The 20,203-nt window shown below is 42.7% G+C and overlaps 1 protein-coding gene across 1 annotated transcript; it reads left to right on the top strand.

Annotated features, from left to right (window-relative positions):
* Positions 1 to 1,473: 1,473 nt before the first annotated feature.
* nol11 (nucleolar protein 11) lies at positions 1,474 to 19,815 on the top strand (the record flags this gene model as incomplete). The annotated part of the gene is made up of 18 exons (XM_079998416.1): positions 1,474 to 1,620; positions 3,968 to 4,081; positions 5,009 to 5,065; positions 5,439 to 5,587; positions 6,218 to 6,275; positions 6,366 to 6,507; positions 7,550 to 7,750; positions 7,934 to 8,010; positions 11,819 to 11,942; positions 12,038 to 12,129; positions 12,605 to 12,667; positions 15,711 to 15,895; positions 16,645 to 16,770; positions 17,017 to 17,271; positions 17,453 to 17,531; positions 17,911 to 18,006; positions 18,378 to 18,485; positions 19,649 to 19,815. The coding sequence occupies 18 exons, from the start codon at positions 1,474 to 1,476 to the stop codon at positions 19,760 to 19,762; spliced, it is 2,187 nt and encodes a 728-aa protein (XP_079854542.1). The 3' UTR covers positions 19,763 to 19,815.
* Positions 19,816 to 20,203: the final 388 nt, after the last annotated feature.

Here is a 20,203-nt window from a genome sequence, read left to right as displayed (position 1 = left end):
ACTACTGGAAGAAGCTGATCGTTGCCGTATCGACTTGTGGAGTAGGATGAGTTTGTGGAGCAGGGCGCTTTTTGTCGTCATCATCATCATCATCATCAGCCAATGCATTATATATGTGCTGATTGTCGTTTTCGGAGGCTCTCGCATGGAGCGAGGTGTGCAGTGTAGACTATCGGTCTGTAGTGGTTTCAGGATCTGCGCTGGGTTGTGACTACAGACAGCCATTGCTACGTTCCATGAGAACTCAGAAAATTGTACGTTGTGTTAGTCGTGATGCACCAGAGCTCGGAAAACACCAGTGCAAACAGCAATGCGCCAGAAGTCGGAAAACTGTAATTAGTCACAGAGAGTCGTCATTGTGTCACTGCGTCATCATTGCCCGACACGGCACCAAACGGTCACGTGAAAACACTGCAGAGTACCAACTGATCACAGACAATTGTCACTTCAACATTCCGTCACTGCGTCGTCATTGAGCGACACGGCACACAAGGGAATAGAAGACACAAATTCCCGAAATAAAAGTAGTTTATCAGCTGTCCGAGCAGAGAGGAGAACACAGTGGATCACCGCTACACCACCGTCCACAACTCGTATCACAGTCTGGATCGCCGACATTGAGCCATTACATATCAGCCTCTGAGAGTACAGCTCTATTCAACACGCACCACGCTGAGTTATAACAATAACCAAAGCCCTGGTTTACAACCAAACGCAGATGGCTTTGTTTGAAAAAGGAGGAGGCATTCAAGAGTGACAGGGTAGAGGATAATGTGGAACAGGACTGTGACATCGTCATCCAAATTGTTATATATGTGCAGATTGTGGCTGTGGGGGGCACGATGGGCAGTGGGGTACGCTCGACATTCCATCGGTGTGTAATGGTTGCTTCGCACAGGAGCTGCGCCGGGTGAAGACGAGCGACAGCACAAAATGATGCTGTGTTCCATGGGAACTCGGAAATTTGTAATCGGCGTCGGTAAGAGGTGATGCTGGGTTTCATGGGAACTCGGGAAAACGAATTTGTAACTAACATCACTAACCTGGTCCCTGTGCATTGCTGCCTGCAGATATATTTATTATTATTATTATTATTATTATTATTATTATTATATAAATAATAATATGTATAACTATTCTTATAATACTACGACTACTAATAATAAAAATGATAATAATAATGATTATTATTATTGCATGTACTGAAATCTGTACATGCTGTGCTGTATATATGTATTTAAGTAACTTCCCCCTGGGATTATTAAAGTATTTCTGATTCTGATCCTGATTCTGATTCTGATTCTGATTCTGACATCTAAGACAAAGCCATCGCAAAGGGTGTCCCTCATTCTCCCGTTGAGCCACCGTGGCGCTGTTCATTCTAACGCCACATACATTTCCTCCTTGACTCGTTGGCGCGCCGCGCGTGTCTCGCGAGATTCCGCGGTATCGCGTTGGTCCTTCTCATCCAGCATGGCTGAGCTGCGTGAGGGCTACACGTTGTGCGGACTGTTAAAGGATCGAAATGCGCCCGACTCTGGGATCCAGGGGATCGAACCGGGGAGCGATGGCGACCATGTCGTCGTCACGAATTCAACGAGATCCGTGATAATGTATAAGGTTTGTCTGGACACACTATGGCGATCCACGCACGCACACCCACCCACACACGCAGTCAGTCGCGCACGCCGTGCGGGGGCCGAGCCCCCGAAAGCACCGTGACAGCAGCTTAACTGTGGCCCTACAACAACACCCTCTAAAATATCTCAGGGGGACTGCTTCATAAAGCAAAAGCCTTTAGTCAAAGTTACCCGCATGTAAACAGATGGCTGCTGTTAGCCTCACACATATAGTAGGACACCAGCTGTGTGTGTGTGTGTGTGTGTGTGTGTGTGTGTGTGTGTGTGTGTGTGTGTGTGACGCGCGTAGTGTGCGCTATGCGTTCTTTAGTTAACGCTACAAAATATTGGACTCAGGAAAGTCAGCTCTACAAGTGCTACGACTAGATCTAATCTCTTTTTGACTTAATGTATTATGAAAACGCAGTTTTATATCATTTCACACACGTCAGGATTGGGTGTCGTTTCTAACAGAAATAAATAATGTAATTTTTTAAGCCGCTTTGGACGCAAGCCAAATGGTTTTGAATTTGAGTAGGTGCACTGCCGACAAGAGTTCAGATCTACTTAAGCAAACAGACAATGCAGACAATAACATTAGTGTTAAATGAGTGTTCATTCAAGTTCAGCAATTTTGTGTCCTATTTGTTATTGTTATTAAATTGTTGTGTTTTATCAAATCAAGAAAATAAACAACATGATTCATTTTATACAGTACATCGGCCATCGACTGCCCTGCTCTCTAATTATCGGCATCGGCCATTTAAAAATCCATATGGGTCGACCACTAGCTCCAGCGCTAATCGACTCTGATGTAAACATGACGCCTGGGTCGACCCACTAATATACAGTCCTTTACCGGCACGATGTGACGCTCGATTAGGTTTTGGCTGTTGGCATTCATCATTCATCATTCATATCTGTTTTTGAATCCAAAGTCAGAAGTTATTGACTTTATTCCCACATGCGGGGCCATGAAATTTTGAGTTATGAGTGTGGGGATCGCTCTGTGGGGACCACAGCAGAGAACCCCTACACTCATCGCCAGGCTCTGAGGGACTCCAGTACCGCCCCAAGCCGATCTCCAAACTGGAGGAGCGTCTCCGTTCCCCTCCGCCAAAGGACCCATGCCCGCATCGCTGGTGGGGGCATGGATACTCCACACTGCCTAGACTGTTTTTTTCCCCCAATCACACTAGAACCATGACACGCCCCTTTTCTGGTTTGTTCTTGATGTCGACCGTGACCGATCAGACCAGGGGAAAAAGAAAAAAGAAAAGCATAGTCCTCTCCTGGCAGAGGCATCAATCGCCTGTTTTTTGTGTATTTTTTTTAATTTTGGTTTAAAATCGATATTAGTGGTCGACGATATTGTTTTTTTCAAAGGCCAATGCTGATATTATGAGAGCAGGGCGGCCTGCTGAATAATGCCGATATGCTGTTGTTTATTTTTTTTGCATCTAAGAAAAATACAACAGTTTAATAACAACAAATGAGACAAAATTGCTGAACTTAAATGAACATTTATTTAACATATTGTGTAGGTCCCCTTCGTGCCGCCAAAACAGTTCTGACCCATCATGGCATGCACTCTACAAGACCTCTGAAGGTGACCTGTGGTATCTGGCACTAAGACGTTAGCAGCAGATCCTTTAAGTCCTGGAAGGTTCGAGGTTGGGTCTCCACGGATCAGGCTTGTTCCAGCACATCCCACAGAGGCCCGATCAGATCAGACCCTAACCCCGGCCATCCACATGATGTAGAAGAAAACATGATTCATCAGACCAGGCCACCTTCTTCCATTGCTCCATGGTCCAGTTCTGCAAGCTGTGATGCACTGTGTGTTCTGACACCTTTCTATCATAGCAGCATTAACCTTTTCAGTTATTTGTGCTACAGTAGCTCTTCTGTGGGATTGGACCAGACAGGCTAGCCTTCACTGCCCACACGCATCAATGAGCCTTTGGCGCCCATGACCCCATCGCCGGTTCACCAGTTGTACTTCCTTGGACCACTTTTGGCAGCTACTAATCACTGCATAGAGGGAACTCCCCACAAGACCTGCCATTTTGGAGATGCTCTGACCCAGTCGTCTAGCCATTATAATTTAGTCCTTGTCAAAGTCGCTCAGATTCTTACGCTTGCCCATTTTTCCTGCTTCCAACACATCAACTTCAAGTACTGACTGTTACTTGCTGCCTCATATATCCCACCCCTTGACAGGTGCCATTGGAACGAGATGATCCATGATATTCACTTCACCTCTCAGTGGTTTTAATGTTGTGGCTGATCGGTGTACGTGTTTGTATGTATTTGATTTAGTTTAACTTGGTTAAACCCTCTCACAGGTCTCAGATCAGAAGCCGCTGTGCAGCTGGACGGTGAAGCAGGGCCAGACTCTGACCTGCTGTGCCGTGTACAACCCGGAGACCAAGGAGTACGTAGGAGTTTCAGACCACAAGGTATCCGTCGCCCGCCATCAAATCATCCCTGTCATCCCAGACTGTTCTTGTCTATGCTTCATGTAACAGTGACATAGCTCGAAGTCTGGCTCAAAAAAGAAAATAGCTTCCTGTCTGTCATACACTTACACTTTTTGCCATTCCAAATGTATTTGATTATAATTTACTGAGCACACAGTATGTGTTATTTGATTCAAAAGACAGTGAAAACTTCTATGAAGTGAATTCCAATGAGTATATTTCTGACCTTTGGGGGGGAGCTTTGTCAAGCAACCTGGAGCACTTTTATATTTTGAGATTTGTTTGAGTGAGAGAATGGGCCTGTTACCTGGTGCAGTTTTGGGGAAAATCGAAAAGTTATTTAATAGTCAATGTTTTATTATGAACATACAATTACATTTTCCATTAAAGAAGAGTTATGAAAATGTTTGTTTATGCTGTCAACTGTAGTTCTTGGAAAGAATTGGAATCGGCAGGTCAGACTTTTAAGAAATCCGAATCGGCCAAGAAAATTGCAATCGGTGCACCTCTAAAGATATTTATATTAATAAAGATCACAATGGAAGTTGATTATATTTGCTTTTCGTGAAGCCCTTGAAAATGAAAAAAAAAATAGCGCTTAAAATATTTAAGCCCTTGAATTTCATTTTGTAATGCCAAAATGAACCCTGTGTGAGGTTCTCTTGTCCCATGAGACTAGAAATGTCAAATTATTTTCTATCAAATGTTTTCAATGTCGTCATTGAAGACTATGACGGTGTTATAATACATATCCAGCTTTTGTAGAAAAACACTGAAACATCTTTGCTTAACTGATGTAAACCCACCTGGTTCAACATTTCAAACACTTGTCTTTAATTTCCCCTAACATTCGTATTGGAAACATATGAAACATAAGTAATCAACTTTGTTTTTCCCCCACCATAGGTGATCAGAGTTTGGAAGGCAGAGGACTTAATGCTAGACAAGGCCTTCAAAGCAACGGTAAGTGAACTGACGGCTGGAGTTCAGATCACTCAGAATTGCGTTTCAAAAGTTCCAAGCGCATAATTCTGTAGAATGTCGTTGTTTTCTGCAGCGTTAAGATTTCCGTTCGCTGGAAGAAGGGGTCGATCCCAAACCATGAAAAGCACCCCCAGACCAATTATTCCTCCGCCACCAAACTTTTTCAGTCGACACTATACATTCAGGCAGGTGGCGTCCGCCAAACCCAGGTTCCTCCATCGGCTGCCAGGTGGTGAAGTGTGATTCGTCACTCCAGAGAACGCGTCTCCACTTCCCCGGGGTCCAATGGCGGCTTGTTTTACACTACTCCAGCCAACTCCATTTGGCATTGTGCACTTCCACTGTCCTCCAGGTGTCGTCAGACGTGTGGAGGGTACACTGTGCGCGAGGCGGGCAGCCCGTGGTCCTGTTCCAGAGAGGAGCGCTGAGATGCCTGGACTCGCTGCTCGCGGCTCCCCAGCAGCAGATAGAGGAGGTGCTGGGAGAAGAGGAAACCATCAGGTCAGTACTAATGCTCCCTCAGTCGAGTTTTGGAGAAAAATACCTATCCCAATACACCGTGTATAAACAGTATATCATCATGTCATTGGTGGAATTTCCCCCAATGCTATGTTTTCTCGAAGGGAAATTGAATGTGAATTAGATGATTCCATCAGTTGGATTGAGGCAAATTAACAGTCTACCCAAATTTCTATGCTCCCGTCTTCAATGCAAATAAATGGCTCTTCTGCACTATGTAGACACCTTTTATTTAGTCAGATTTTATTGAATTTATTTAAATTCACAAAAGAAGACTTTAAGTTGTTAATCACAATTATTTGACGATAATCAGCTGAACTCTGACAGTGCTAGCCACTGGAGTAGAAAATTGGAAGCAAGAACCATTTTTATTTCTATTTGTCAGTAAATAGAATAACAATAATATATAATAATATCCCTGTATATTAGGTGGTCCTTGGCAGCACACTTAATATACAGTAATATTATGTCAAAAATTATGGAGAGAAAAAAAAAAATGGTGGTCAGCTTTTTTTTGAATTATTATTTAAAAGTGCTTGCTATGGCGATATGTGTACCATGCATTAAATGGATATGTCCACGTTGCCGTCTTTCTACGCTTGCTGTTCTCAGGTGGAGTGCCGACCTGGTGGCAGAGACGCAGCATTTTGTTGTCTTTACTACGGAGCAGGTGGGTGTCGCTTGAGCATCCGAGTTGTTTGTGTCTATAAAGATCCCGTGTGTTTGAACGGCCATCCTTCCTGTGTCTGTCCGCCCTCAGAAAGGCAGCCACTTCCTCTACGTGCACAGGTTGAACCCCCAGACCCTCCACAAGTACCGGCTAGAGAGCGAGGAGCCGGGGCTACCGCCACTCAGCGTCTCCGCCTCGTACCGAGAGAAGCACATCAGCCTGCTCTACCTCTGTGAGCCGCCATGTTGTTGGTTTTTTCTCATGTGATTATCTTCTTAAACTTGGTTTAAAAGTAATATGCAATATATAAAAGTATATTAAAAAAATAATATATATACATCACAATTTCCACGTCACAATATATATATATACACACACACACACACACACACAACAGTCTGTGGCTACGCAGTCCCATACGCAGCAAGTTGCAATACACTGTGTTCTGACACTTTTCTATCATAGCCAGCATGAGCATTTTTCAGTTATTTGGGTGACAAAAGCTCTTCTGTCAGATCGGACCGGACAGGCTAGCCACATGTATCAATGAGCCGGCTCCGTTTTGGAGATGCTCTGACCCAGTCATCTAGCCATCACAATTTCGCCCTTGTCAGAGTGGCTCAGGTCCTAATGCTTGCCCATTTTTCCTGCTTCAAACAGAGTGTGTGTGCGCGTGCGCATGTACATATATACCAAAAAATACACAACAGAAAAAGCCATATATATAAAAATAACAGGAAATACAAGATGCGATGCTATGCACAGGATCAATTATGGTTATGGGTATATAGTGTATAAATAGGAATTATTATTATGTACTAACTTATCACAGTACAGTATAATACCGGTGTTAATGCACATAAATAGTATATACAATGCAATATACAGAGCACAATAAAGTCATAACTCTTGAATTCGGGGATTTATTGTTTTTTTGGATAATCCTTCTCTGTGTGTGTTCTGGAAATTCATCCCGGGCAAAACCCACGTCAGATGAAAGACAAGAAAGGGCCAATTCCCCCTGAGCCCGGACTCATTATGCATTGTTTTCCATATAATCTATATTATTAGTGAACCTTCTGATGACCTTAATGTACTTAATATGTCTCTTTAAAAAACCCATGTCGGAGCAGGCTATGACAGGTTTGTGGATATCAATATGATGTTGATGGGGATGTCCATCCACAATGTCTGCGGAAACTGACTTTGATTTTGTTTAATGTCAGCTTGGTCAACAATTGAAGTCTCGATTGGGATCTCCTCTTCCTCCTCAGACCCCAACGGCCATGTGTACCAGAGCCAGGTGTCCGTGCGCGCTGCGGCGGGGGAGGACGGGGCCCAGGCTCTGCCCCGCGTGCTGCTGCTGCGGCTGCCCGTTGGTGAGGGCTCGCTGGGGGCCGCCATGGCCACGGTCTTAGACGAGGCCCACATGGTGGTGGTGGGGGTCCCGCACCCTTCCGCCGGGGTGGGAAAAGGTAAGCTCCGACTCATCGCCGCCTCCCTAAGTAGATCCGCAAAGTTGATTTTTCTCCAAAAGAGTCCAAAAAATGTGGGCGGTAAAAACAACAATATACAATTCAAATATGCTTCTAATCCACCCAACGTAATTCCATAGGCATGTTTTCTGAGGAGTTAAATGTTTTGTTTTGATTTCCCAGACTTCCTTTGCATCTGGAACACCAACTTCCAGACTCTCCAAGCGGCAAAAGAGATTGCCGGCAAAATCTACGGACAGGTAGGAATTTTGATCACAAAGATGTCAGCAGAATTTTTTTTCTCTTGTTCCCATATAAACATTTGATAAAACTTTATTCGAGTCCCTCCAGGAAATCACCGTTTTTGCGATCACAATATTAAATGCAAAATCTCTGCAGTATTTGCGACAACTCCAAATCAGTAGTGGAACGGTTCAGGATAGTATGTGAGTATGTGAAATTGAGGGAATACTTATTTATTTAAAAAGAACAAAGATTAAACTTTTTTTTTTTTTAATGCTTTGGAAAAAGACCGAATGTTTATTTTTACTGAACAATTGTTGAATAAATAAAAAAAAATCAAATGGGACAGTCCCGATTTATTCTACTTGTCCCTGTCAAACGAAGAAACAGTAAATGAAAATGTCTGGCCTGTTTGATCTTCAGTTGACTTTGTCGAGGTTCCGTGCCAAGAAGATGAGCATGTTCACCTCCGGTTTGAGGCACAAGCAGGGAGGGCTGTGACTACTTTTCCAGTGGTGCTAAAAACCCGTTCATATGCACAGCTTGTTGCACAGATGCACATGTCGTGCCGGGCCACGTTTTCCATTAGTGGAAATGCAGGCCGGATCCCCGTTGTTTTTTGCTCTGATTTTTAGGGGTCCAGCCTGTAGGACTGGACCCCGATTGTTATTGTTCGGGGAAAGCTTATTGGAATTTTGGAATCGAAAATATCTGGAACGCAAACTTCAGCATATCACCCAAACACGTTTACGTCTTGTTTGAACCAGGTTCTCACAAACATCTCCTGGTTGAAGTTTCATCCTAATTGATCCACATACGGAGCAGATATTAGCGAAAAACCAACCAAATTTCATCTATCACAGACGCGGTCCATTGCTTTTCACACCAAAATATGTCCAACCGGGCTGAAACGATCTGGAACACAGACTTGGGCATAACCTATGAACACGGTTGAGGTGTTGTTTGAACCGGTGTGTCACAAGGATCTCGAGATTTAAATGTCATCCAAATCGTTCTACATACACAGCAAATATTAGTGAAAAAACAAAAAACGTAACTGCCACGTCAAGGAGATGAGATTTACAGTAAGACGCTTTATGACGTTGTCATATTATTTACTATAAATGTACAGATTCCGTTTGAGAATGTCCATTTGGACCGTGTCCAGTGTGTGGCGTGCACTCTTACCAACTATCGATTTACATGGGTATTTTTGTAGCGTCTTACCTGGTAAATGTCAGTAGCTCTGTTTTAAGGAGTACTTTGTCGGATTAATGAAAAATGCGAAAAATAGTTGTGCACAAAAACTGGTCACAGCGTCCAGTCAAAACCACTGGAATGTGGGTCTGAGTGATGCGTTCAAGATTCAGCAACAAATAAGGTTTATAGTTACCTAAATAGTGATGAATAAATGATTGAAGAAAAATATACATGAATGATTAATTGTCTTTTTAGCACCTGCAGCAGAATTGTAGACAGAAAGCAGGAGATATTAGCTCTTACATATTTATTCATTCCAGCAAGCAAGTGTAAATGTCCCCACACTCTCAGCTTCAAAGATTTATCTAACAAAGTACTTATTTAGTCAGTATCGTCTCAACTTGTAGAGAATTTGTTTAGTGGAAAATATGTTAAATATTCTTCTCAATGGATTTGCCCCCCGCCCCCCTTCTTTATCTTCTTATGTGTCATGTTTGTGGACGACATGTTAGTTTTCCCTCCGAGGTCCAAAGTTCCCTGTCTCTCCAGCCGCGTGGTGCTGATGAAGGACTGTATGACTTTGGTAGAGCATCTCACTCTGCTCTCCACCGTGACTGGGACCGTACTCCCTGCTCACAACTTAAAAGCAGCGAACACACACACACACACACACACACACACACACACACACACACACACACACACACACACACACACACACACACACACACACTCCTAATGCAGTGATGGAGAAAGGAGGCTTACATATGATATGTCAGTGTATCCCCAATAGAAACCTCTGATTCCAAAAATCACATCAAACATTGTGGACATTATTCTAAGGCTTTGTGCTTAATCATCACACTCTGAATCTGAATCTGAAAACATATCAGGCAGTCGGCTCCTTCCCCTAATGGTTGCAGATGAGCTGCATCTGGGTTTCGCATCACACATGTCAGGGAGGGCTTGTTTTTCCAGTACAACAGCGAGGAGTTTGCTCAGCTGGACATGGATCATTTTCCATAAATAGGACTTTAAAACTCCCTTTTTATAGTGTCTGCAAAGTGCGAAGTAAAATAGAAAGAACACATTTTACATATAAAATGAGATTTATTCAGAGTGGATATGGTGACACCCAATGTTAACTTTAATCAGATAATTTAAAATACGTAATATATATACACATTATACTAAGTTTTAAGCCCATTTTCAATAACAAAGAAAATTTACCTGAGGTAACGTCTGGTAGTAGTGTCGGACCGAAACTTGTCGCAAGAGTTGGAAAACACAGATTCATCACCGCAGCACGTCATAGTTCTGGGCGTGCAGAATCCAACTGTCCATATATAATGAATGGACTTACATTTTGTTCTTGTCGTTTGTCAGATCTGGTGTAAATCCTCAGGGAACTGTCAAAAGTATCACAAATCTCTCCTCTCTCTTATAATTGTATCATTATATGTATTTATTTTATCTCTGAAAGCAGTAAAAAAGTTGTCTGTGCGTCCCTCGTTATAAGATATGCGGACCCTAAGATATGCGAACTGATCAGCCACAACTTTAAAACCACAAATAATATCCACTAATATTGTGTAGTTCCCCCTCGGGCCGCCAAAACAGCTCTGACCCATCACGGCATGGACTCCACAAGACCTCTGAAGGTGTCCTGTGTTATCTGGCACCAAGTCGTAGCAGCAGATACTTTAAGTCCTGGAAGGTTCGAGGTTGGGTCTCCACGGATCAGGCTTGTTCCAGCACATCCCACAGATGCTCGATCAGATCAGACCCTAATCCCGGCCATCCACATGATGTAGAAGAAAACATGATTCATCAGACCAGGCCACCTTCTTCCATTGCTCCATGGTCCAGTTCTGATGCTCACGTGCCCATTGAAGGTGCTTTCTGTGGTGGACAGGGGTCAGCATGGACAACTGACCGGTCTGTGGCTACGCAGCCCCATACACAGCAAGCTGTGATGCACTGTGTGTTCTGACACCTTTCTATCATAGCAGCATTAACCTTTTCAGCAAGTTGTGCTACAGTAGCTCTTCTGTGGGATTGGACCAGACGGGCTAGCCTTCACTGCCCACACGCTTCAATGAACCCGTGGGTGCCCATGATGCTGTCGCCGGTTCACTGGTTGTCCTTCCTTGGACACCTTTGGTAGGTACTCACCACTACATACTGGGAACTCCCCACCAGACCTGCTGTTTTGGAGATGCTCTGACCCAGTCACTAACCATCACAATTTGGCCCTTGTCAAAATCGCTCAGATCCTTACGCTTGCCCATTTTTCCTGCTTTCAACACATCATCTCCAAGAAGTGACTGTTACTTGCTGCCTCATATATCCCACGCCCTTGACAGGTGCCATTGGAATGAAATGAGCAATGTTATTCACTTCCCCTGTCAGTGGTTTTAATGTTGTGGCTGATTGGTGTTTTCTAGTTATAGAGGGAAGGTGGCTTTAATGCAGTAATTGGCTCTTTAGATTCTCTTTCTCACACCTTCCAACCAACCCTAACTCTCATTTGTAAGCTTTAAAGTGTTTCCCTTCATTCTTTTTTTAAATTTTTTGTATAAATGCCAGTTAATTTTGTTCATGATTATCCTTTCCCCTTTTTAGCTGTGGAGTTACTCTGGCAAGTTATTCATTCCCCACGGAAGGAGCCTGTCTGTCATCCCATACGAGTGTCCCGAGTCGTCCCTGGCCTCTGCGCTGGGAAAACGAAAGCAGGCCGGCGCAGAAGGTGAGACCTCACAAAATATCAAAATTGAAAGAACATCCCATTCCTGTCACCAAAAGGTGGAGAAACGATGTTGCTGTTTTTTCTTTCTGCTTCAGAGTGCAAAGTTCCAACTTGTGCACTTTCCTGGAACACTCTGCTCCACGAACGCGCCGCTCCAAACTCCGACCCAGAGGAGCACAAGGAGACGGTATGCTGCTTGTAAAACCAAAATAAAAGCAGAGGTGGAACATTTCAGGTTCGGAAAATAAAAGTCCTGCCATGTTTTTGCTGTAGCCAATTTGCAAATCCACACGGTTAACTGAAGTTGTGCTTTCTGAACCTGGATTTTCAACCTCTGCTGAAAACACACATCCATTCCTTCATTAATAGCTTTATATTGATAGTTATTTTTTAACATTATTTTGGGTGGTTTTTGCCTCTTGTTCTGAAAGGATATGAATATTATTTGATGTTGGGTGTACTCTCACACTTACATATTGAGGATTAGGTTTTTTCTGGAGTGGGGGTTTAAATACAACAGCTATATATACACCAGGTGATTTTGGTTTGGCCTCATGTTGGCCCCCGGCGTTACCGTGAATCCTGATTTTATTTTTTATTTATTTTTCTTTTTTTTTTCTCCTTTTGTTTGTTTGTTTTTTCCTGGAATTCATCTCATGCAGAAAGAAAACCGGAGCCAATTTGCATCCGACGGGACAGTGGATCGCGTTCTGGAACTCATCAAGGTAAAGGTGGAAAGTGGTGTGACGTGTGACGTGTGACGTGTGTGTGTGTGTGTGTGTGTGTGTGTGTGTGTGTGTGTGTGTGTGTGTGTGTGTGTGTGTGTGTGTGTGTGTGTGTGTGTGTGTGTGTGTGTGTGTGTGTGTGTTTAACTCGGGGTGGGAATCGCAGAGTAACTCGCAATGCTATCATGATATGTTGCCCACGATAAAGATGGTATCGCGATACAGCTATTCTGTGATACTCGATACGTTGCAAGACAATTCATCTACAATACTTCACGATATCTGTGTAACTAAAGAAGAAAAAATACCCTTAAAAAGGCAAAAAACAGGAATTATGTATTTAAACACTTTCAGTTTCACAGAATTTGACAACTGAGATGAAACAATGTCCAAAAAAAAGATGTCCAATGTTTTAATAATATTTTAAAATACACAAAATAATCAATCAATCCCTAATTGTTAAAATAAAGCTTAATGTTTTATGAGGCAGTCATGAAACCTTCTTCCTTTAAACATGGTAGCGAATGGAAAAAATATGATTCGATTCTAAATTGATTAGATAGCCAAATTTCCATGTGAAATGGAAAATGTAGGCCTATTAAAAAATAAATAAAACCAACAGGGATGTGGACAATTATTATAATTAATGTACAAAACATACAATTAACAGGTAACTGTTACAATAAATAAGGTATATACACGCAGTATAGTGTGTGTGTATACGGGTTGTGCGATCGTTTCTGTTTTCATATCGTCCAATCGTGGCTACTCGAGACCACGATAGGCAGTCTGTAGATCGATATGGGTGAAACTTGAACCACGAGATGTCTGTGACGTCCCAGTTCTAACAAGACTTCAACCGTGTCCGTGGGTCCAGCGGTTGTCGTGTTCCAGACACCTTTAGCCCGAAAAGATTCAAGAGGTTTATTCGTCACATACAGAAAATGCCAAGCAGAATAATAATAATCCCCACAATAACAATAGGGCTGTGGCTGGACCCCTAATAAATATAACTGCATGCAGCAATATACGCGGTCCAGTTTAGTCGTGTTAGGTACGCATTACAGTTTTCCGAGTTTCCGTAATGTCCGTGATCAGACTACACAAATTAAGCACGGATTTGACCTGATTGTTTGTGGCTGACAAATTTCCCGCAGCGGGCCTGAATAAGAACGTTGGGAACGACGAACAGGCGTCTTTACCCCGTGTAGTGTGACATAATCGGTGACCACCCTGACGAAAGGTCTAGCAAGTTAGATTGTTGTTTTTTTCCCCTGCCTAGTCTGGAAAAATTATACAATTCAACCTAATATATAACCAAATGAATTGTCTATAATGTAATGCAATCTTGTTCTAATGGCAAGAAATATGGCATTGACTATGAAATCTAAAGTTTAATGTAGACTACCATTACTTTGGGATTTGACTTAATATTGAAGTACTAATTTTTGTGTAACCAAATTCACAGACGTGTTTTTCACAATATTCTCTCCCATGTCGCCACTCTTAAATGCCCCTTCCTTTTTGAAGCGGCGCTCGACACCGTTCGGCTGTAAACCAGTGTTTGTCATTGCTTTAACTCACCGTGATGCGTGTGTTAATACAGCCGTACTCTCAGAGGCTGATATGACGTCTCAGCGTTGCTCATCCAAACTGTGATGCGACTTCTGGACGGTGCTATTATGGTGAATCCACTGTGTTCTTCCCTCGCTGTGGGCTGGTCGGGCGGTGCAGCTTGGTTGGGTCGCACTGAGGAAAACCTGTCTTGGTAGACATGTTTTACTTTAAACGAAGCATCTTATTTTTGTCTGTTATTAACGTTTTAAACATGTTTTTAAATATGAATGTTACCGGTGCTTCATTGGCTCATGCGTTCGACCAGTCACGTGGACTTACATCATTGACTGTTCCACTTGTGTCGTTTAGTTTAAATGTCCATCATGAACGGAGTTTTGAAACGATCGTTCCTGGATCATGCAGTACAGCCACAAAAGAAAGGGTCCGTTCCTCCAAAGGTTCTTAGAGCTTCCTGCTGTACGAAAATGCCTTCTGTGACCGATTATATTTTTCGGGGTTTTGCAAAACGCAGTACGAGTTAGATTTCAGAGTTTCCATTAAACGCAGCATCGGCTCGGGTTGTCTGTCCACGCGTCGCGAACACTATGCAGTCCACAGGGCGCAAGTCACTGGACGCCAATGACTTCTGAGAGACGAAGTTTGGACTTACTGTATATAACTTTGAATGGTGATGTTATAGAGCACCCAGTGCCTGAAACTAATCAAATCACGCCAACCGTCTTCTCCTTCCGGTAAATTTGGGTTTTCACTCATTTCTGCTCCAAACGTAGATTGATATTGATCAAACTCAAACGACAAGATGTCTGAAACATCCCGGTTTCAACAAACCTCAACCACGTACGTGCGTACTCCGGTTGCCGTGTTTCAGATACCTTTCGCCCGAAAAATGCAGACAAGATGAATAATAATAATAAAAATCCTAATAATAATAAATGGCTTCTTGCTTCAGGGTGACTCAATATTTTTTTAATAATTATCCAATAATTATTAAGCAATTATATTATTTTTTAATAAGTTCTTAATATGTTTTTATGTAATTCTTTCAAGTTTTAAGGTTTTAATAAGTACGGAGTCGTTGGTCGTTCTTGCACCTCCCCGGAGTCCCCGCCATGGTTACTATCTCCCCGCTTTGCTGCTTCCTGTTTGGGGCTGGAGAGAGCGCACCTGTTGTCTGTTGACAATGTTCACGTCATTGACCTTCACTATTTGCATGAGCCAAGAAAGAATATGCAGCAGAAAAAAATTTACATGGCAATTTGTATCTTAAAATTCTGAGTAAAATAAGCAAGAAATTGAATTTTTAGTTTTGTGATGAACAATTAAAGGAATAAAAAGTAGATAAATTAATATATTAATAGCCGGTGAAAATGCTAGAGGATAAGGGAGCAATACCCAAACATAAGAGAGCGACAAATATCAAATAAGAAACAAATATAAAATAATCTTCTGCTTTTGATTCCCTCAGACGGGGTCAGTGATGGAGGTGGAGAGGGAGGTGCAGGGGCTGCTTTCCAGACCGGACGCCGGGGACGTGCAGCCCGCCGCCGGGCATGTGGCCTCCAGCCTGGTGGCCCGAAGCTCTGCCGACCCAGCCTTCTACCCCCACACCGCCCTGGCAGCGCTGGTCTCCACCAAGTGCCTTTGCCACAGGTCCGTGGAGAAAGAGCGGTTAAATCGCAAAAATGTTGAAACTCCACCCATCTACTTGAGTAGTGATTATTCTCCGTAATAATTAGTCGGGGAGATTCGCTCACCCAGTCCTTTGAATCATTCAAAAGATTTGTTCTATGTACGAACGAATCTTCTGCGTCACCGACTATTACTCGACCATAATAATCAGAAGCACAGGTCCACGTGTTTGCCATGTTTTTGTTGTTAAACAGGATAGTGGTTGGGTGTGGGAATATTTAATTGTTAAAAAGAGTGAAAAAACGTTTGGAAGCACTGTTTTTTGTTTTTTTTCCTCCTCCGAGGTCCAAAGTTCCCTGTCTCTCCAGCCGCGTGGTGCTGATGAAGGACTGTATGACTTTGGTAGAGCATCTCACTCTGCTCTCCACCGTGACTGGGACCGTACTCCCTGCTCACAACTTAAAAGCAGCGAACACACATACACACACACACACACACACACACACACACACACTTAAACAGTTTAAACTGCTGTGCGTCAATTGGTGTAGAAAAGCAATTTTGTTTTCTGCTTTTTATTTTCTGGGTTATAGGTCATATCAGTGGTTTTGTTTAGTTTGAGGACATTGAGTTTCAATGTCCTCAAACTAACAGTTCAAGGCTAAAAAAAACTGAAAAGAAAGCCAACTTAACCTTCTGTTTGTTTGTTGTTTTTTTTTGTTTTTTTGTTTTTTTTTCCACATTGAGTGACTTTTGCTCCACTTCCACAGTTTATGCCCCGATCTCCTGATGTTGGCGCTGGAGAAGAAGGACTACTTCCTGTGTCAGCTCTGCCTCAACTTCTTCCCCGACATCCCCGAAGCGGTCACCTGCGCCTGCCTCAAGACTTTTATCAGGTGTCGAGCGAGCCACCTTTGGCTCTGAGTGTTCTCTCACCCAAATGAAATCACTTATGTCCTCATTCATCGAGGTGCCCTTGCATTGGAAACGGGGTGTTCACTGACACATTCCATAGAAACTGATGGCTCTATGAGCGTATTTTCTTCAATATTATTTAAATATATATCTGTGGTAGTATCTTTGGCGGTCACATTTCGGTTGTTCAACATGATCTAATATGTCGACTTCTCTCTATGTGGCAGCGTCCCAGATGCCGACGTGAAGCAGACGGAACTGGACCCCGGCAGCATTGCCTTCATGGAGCTGCTGGTCGCTGGGGGGCCAGACCAGGACGCCTTGCACAATGGCTTTAGTCACACTCCCCCCACCGTGGAAGACGGCTTGGAGCAGCGGGGTGGAGAGGGGGACGCCGGGAAGGGCAGAGTGGATGACCAGGAGACGACCTCCAGCCGGTCGGAACACACCTGCCCAGTGGGACTACACAAGGCTGTGCTTTTGTATCCTTTTTTATGTGATTTGAGGGAAGTAAATATTGCACTTTCCCCGGATGAAATCGCAGCCAAAACACTCATAGTCAAGAAAATTATTTCACAAAAGAAAAACTCGATGTAGAAGGAAGCACATTGAATTCTAATTAAAATGTGGGCGGATTGTAAGGTCTTAACCGTAGTCGCCTAGAAATGAGATCCTGCAGACGCCCTACAATGACGCTTTCCTCCTTCCGCATCTGAAAGACCTCACCCCGCAGCAAGTCATCGTGAGTGTCTTGCCAAACGTACCTTCCTTGTCTCACTTTTGGAAAGAAAAAAGCCTACATCTGCATTTCTTTCATAATGAAAAAGTAAAAAAAAAAAAAAAAGTATGATTGTTTTTCTCTCAGGCTATTTAAGACTGAAGTACCTCATATAGTGATTTGTCATAACGATTTGTAATATAACTTTGACAATAATAACTTCAAAAATTGCCGATTGCTAATGTGTGCTATTATAGAAAAATGTTTAATTCATCAATACAGATGTATTTAGCCATGTAGCGGCACCAAAGGGTTTCTTAGAGTTTGCATTATTTCAAATCCTAGACCCAGACACTGAGGTTCACTGTGGTCAATAACTTTCTCTCTTCTCCCAATCATCCAGCTTTTTCTCCAGTATCTGCTGTTCCTCTATTTCAAATATTCTAAAGATGCCTTCGCGCTGGAGAACTGCGACTCGAGAACGCCGACTCTGACACAGGTCAGTGCCCCAGCCTCACTCAGAGCTGTCATTTCAATACTTTTATCTTCTATCTCCCAGTTGTGCCAAGGACCCCAAAACAATAGGTGAGGCAAATGGGAAATGATAATGGACCTTGACCACATTAGCAAAATCAAGAAGTGAAAGTCTTCAATATTACACCACGAAACATACTATCCAGATTAGGATATTAGACTATATGAGTCTCATAGAAATTCACAGTTAGACTGTAAATGTACATAAAGTCTTCATTGGTGTTCAACGTACAGATAAAGTTTAGTCTTAAAACCGTATTTAATACCAGAGAAATACATGATGAAGGCAGTACATGGGAATAACCAAAACGTGTATTTTCTTCTTTTACTGTAAAGATTGTGGATTGGGTGTGCTTGTTGTTGGATGGCCATTTCACCGTGCTGGTCATGACTCCAGAGGCCCGAGACTTACTGCTGAACCTCCACAAATTTGTGAGGTGTCAGGTAAACCGCCCTTCCTTCTGGCCTCACATGCAATGCTTGAGGGATCACGTCCTGTCCCGATCAAACGCTGGTTAAAATGTGTTCTTTGAGTTGGTTATCTACCCGTACAACCACTGAGAGTAAGGCTGTGGTTTCACAAGAAATGAAGGAAGAACTTCAGAAAATAGAACCACTGGACACATGTCGGCGAACATCGTTGGCGGTATACTGAATGCGAAGTGTCTCCATCGTAATTGAGGGAATGATTTTGGACCAAGTACACACAGTGGGAGGTCATTGAACTGGTGAATTGTTGGCGTAAAGACTACACTCAAAAAAAGTGATTTTTCTGTGAGTGGCACTCAACACATTTTTTTTTTGTTTGTTTGTTTTTTTTTTCACAATGAACTGGGTCCACATGGGGCAACCAGGCCAGAGGGGTGGGACTAAAATGAGCTAAAAATAATAAAACAAAAATTGATTTCTCCGTCAACTTGTCATCTAGAAGGCCTTTTCTGTCCATCGCTCAAATGACTGGACTTTGATCAATGCCTTTGTTTTTTTTATCACGCGCCAATTCACCACTTCAAGCCCCTCATACACACAAATGCGTTTTTCTCCTCTAAGTAAAAGCCTTGCGCACTCCCTTTTAAAGAACGGCACCCTAAATTGTACGGCGAGTTACAATTTCTGTCCCGAAAGAGTCTCTCTGGACAAATAGCTGCACATTCGGCTATATTCTCATTGCTGTCTTTCTCACTCGGTTCTAGGGATGTGCGAAATTCATGTTTTCCACGGTCAAATAATCAGTGGGTGGTATGACCGAATAATAGATCATTCGGATACGCTGACAAGATTTGTCAATTTTTTTTAATCTATGAAATAAGACTTTTGAATTTTTTTAAAATTAGAATTATAGTATTTATTTATCCCCCAAATACTTTTAACATGATATAAAATGAGGGTTTTTTCCCCCCAGTGTACGCAAAAGTCGTCCCTAAAGGAAAAAGCTATTTTTGCCGTCATCAACAAATTATCGAATATCCCTACTGTTTCCTTTTGTAAATCTATAGTGTGTCAATATTGAATTTCTTAAGTGGCGTGGATTGGACTGCCTTATCTTAAAATACGTATGGAGTTTTCCCCAGTGAAATATGAAATCAAAGCATTTTCCCATCTTCCAGGTGAAGATGTATTCAGAGCTGGGCAAGATCGAGGGCAGCCTTCAAGAGCTCCACAACATGAAGGCGAAGCAGGACATTGGCCAGTACTCCATCCAAGTCATCAAGCTGTTTTAGAACCCCCCCCCCCCCCCCCCTTTCTTTTTTTAAATAAAGCTCTAAGTGTCATGGCTGGTTCCGTACATTTCATCTGTCTTGTATGTCAGACAGGGTGACAAAATATCTGCGAAAATCGAAATGAGAATACTTTCTGCAGCGTGAAGGTAGCTTTACACCGATGCCGTAATCGCATGGGAGAGCTTGTCTTTTCCAGTGCAAAAGCAAGTCGTTCACTCAGCTGGACATAACCAATTTTTCCATGGAGAGTTTAAAACTCCCTTTATATCGTGTTTGCAAAGTGTGGGGGGAAAAAAAATATATATATACCCCCGATTCACTGATATAAAAAGAGATTGATTGATAGTGAATAGGGTGACATCCAACGTTAATGGTAATTATCACACTAGTAGATGTACTTTATAGATGTAGATGTACTTTGTGTCCTTTGTTTATTCCGAA

The sequence above is a fragment of the Zeus faber genome, assembly GCF_960531495.2.
Source record: "Zeus faber genome assembly, chromosome: 4".
Lineage (NCBI taxonomy): Eukaryota > Metazoa > Chordata > Actinopteri > Zeiformes > Zeidae > Zeus > Zeus faber.
The sequence above is the reverse complement of the archived record's forward strand: the minus strand, read 5'-3'. Positions and strand labels throughout refer to the sequence as shown.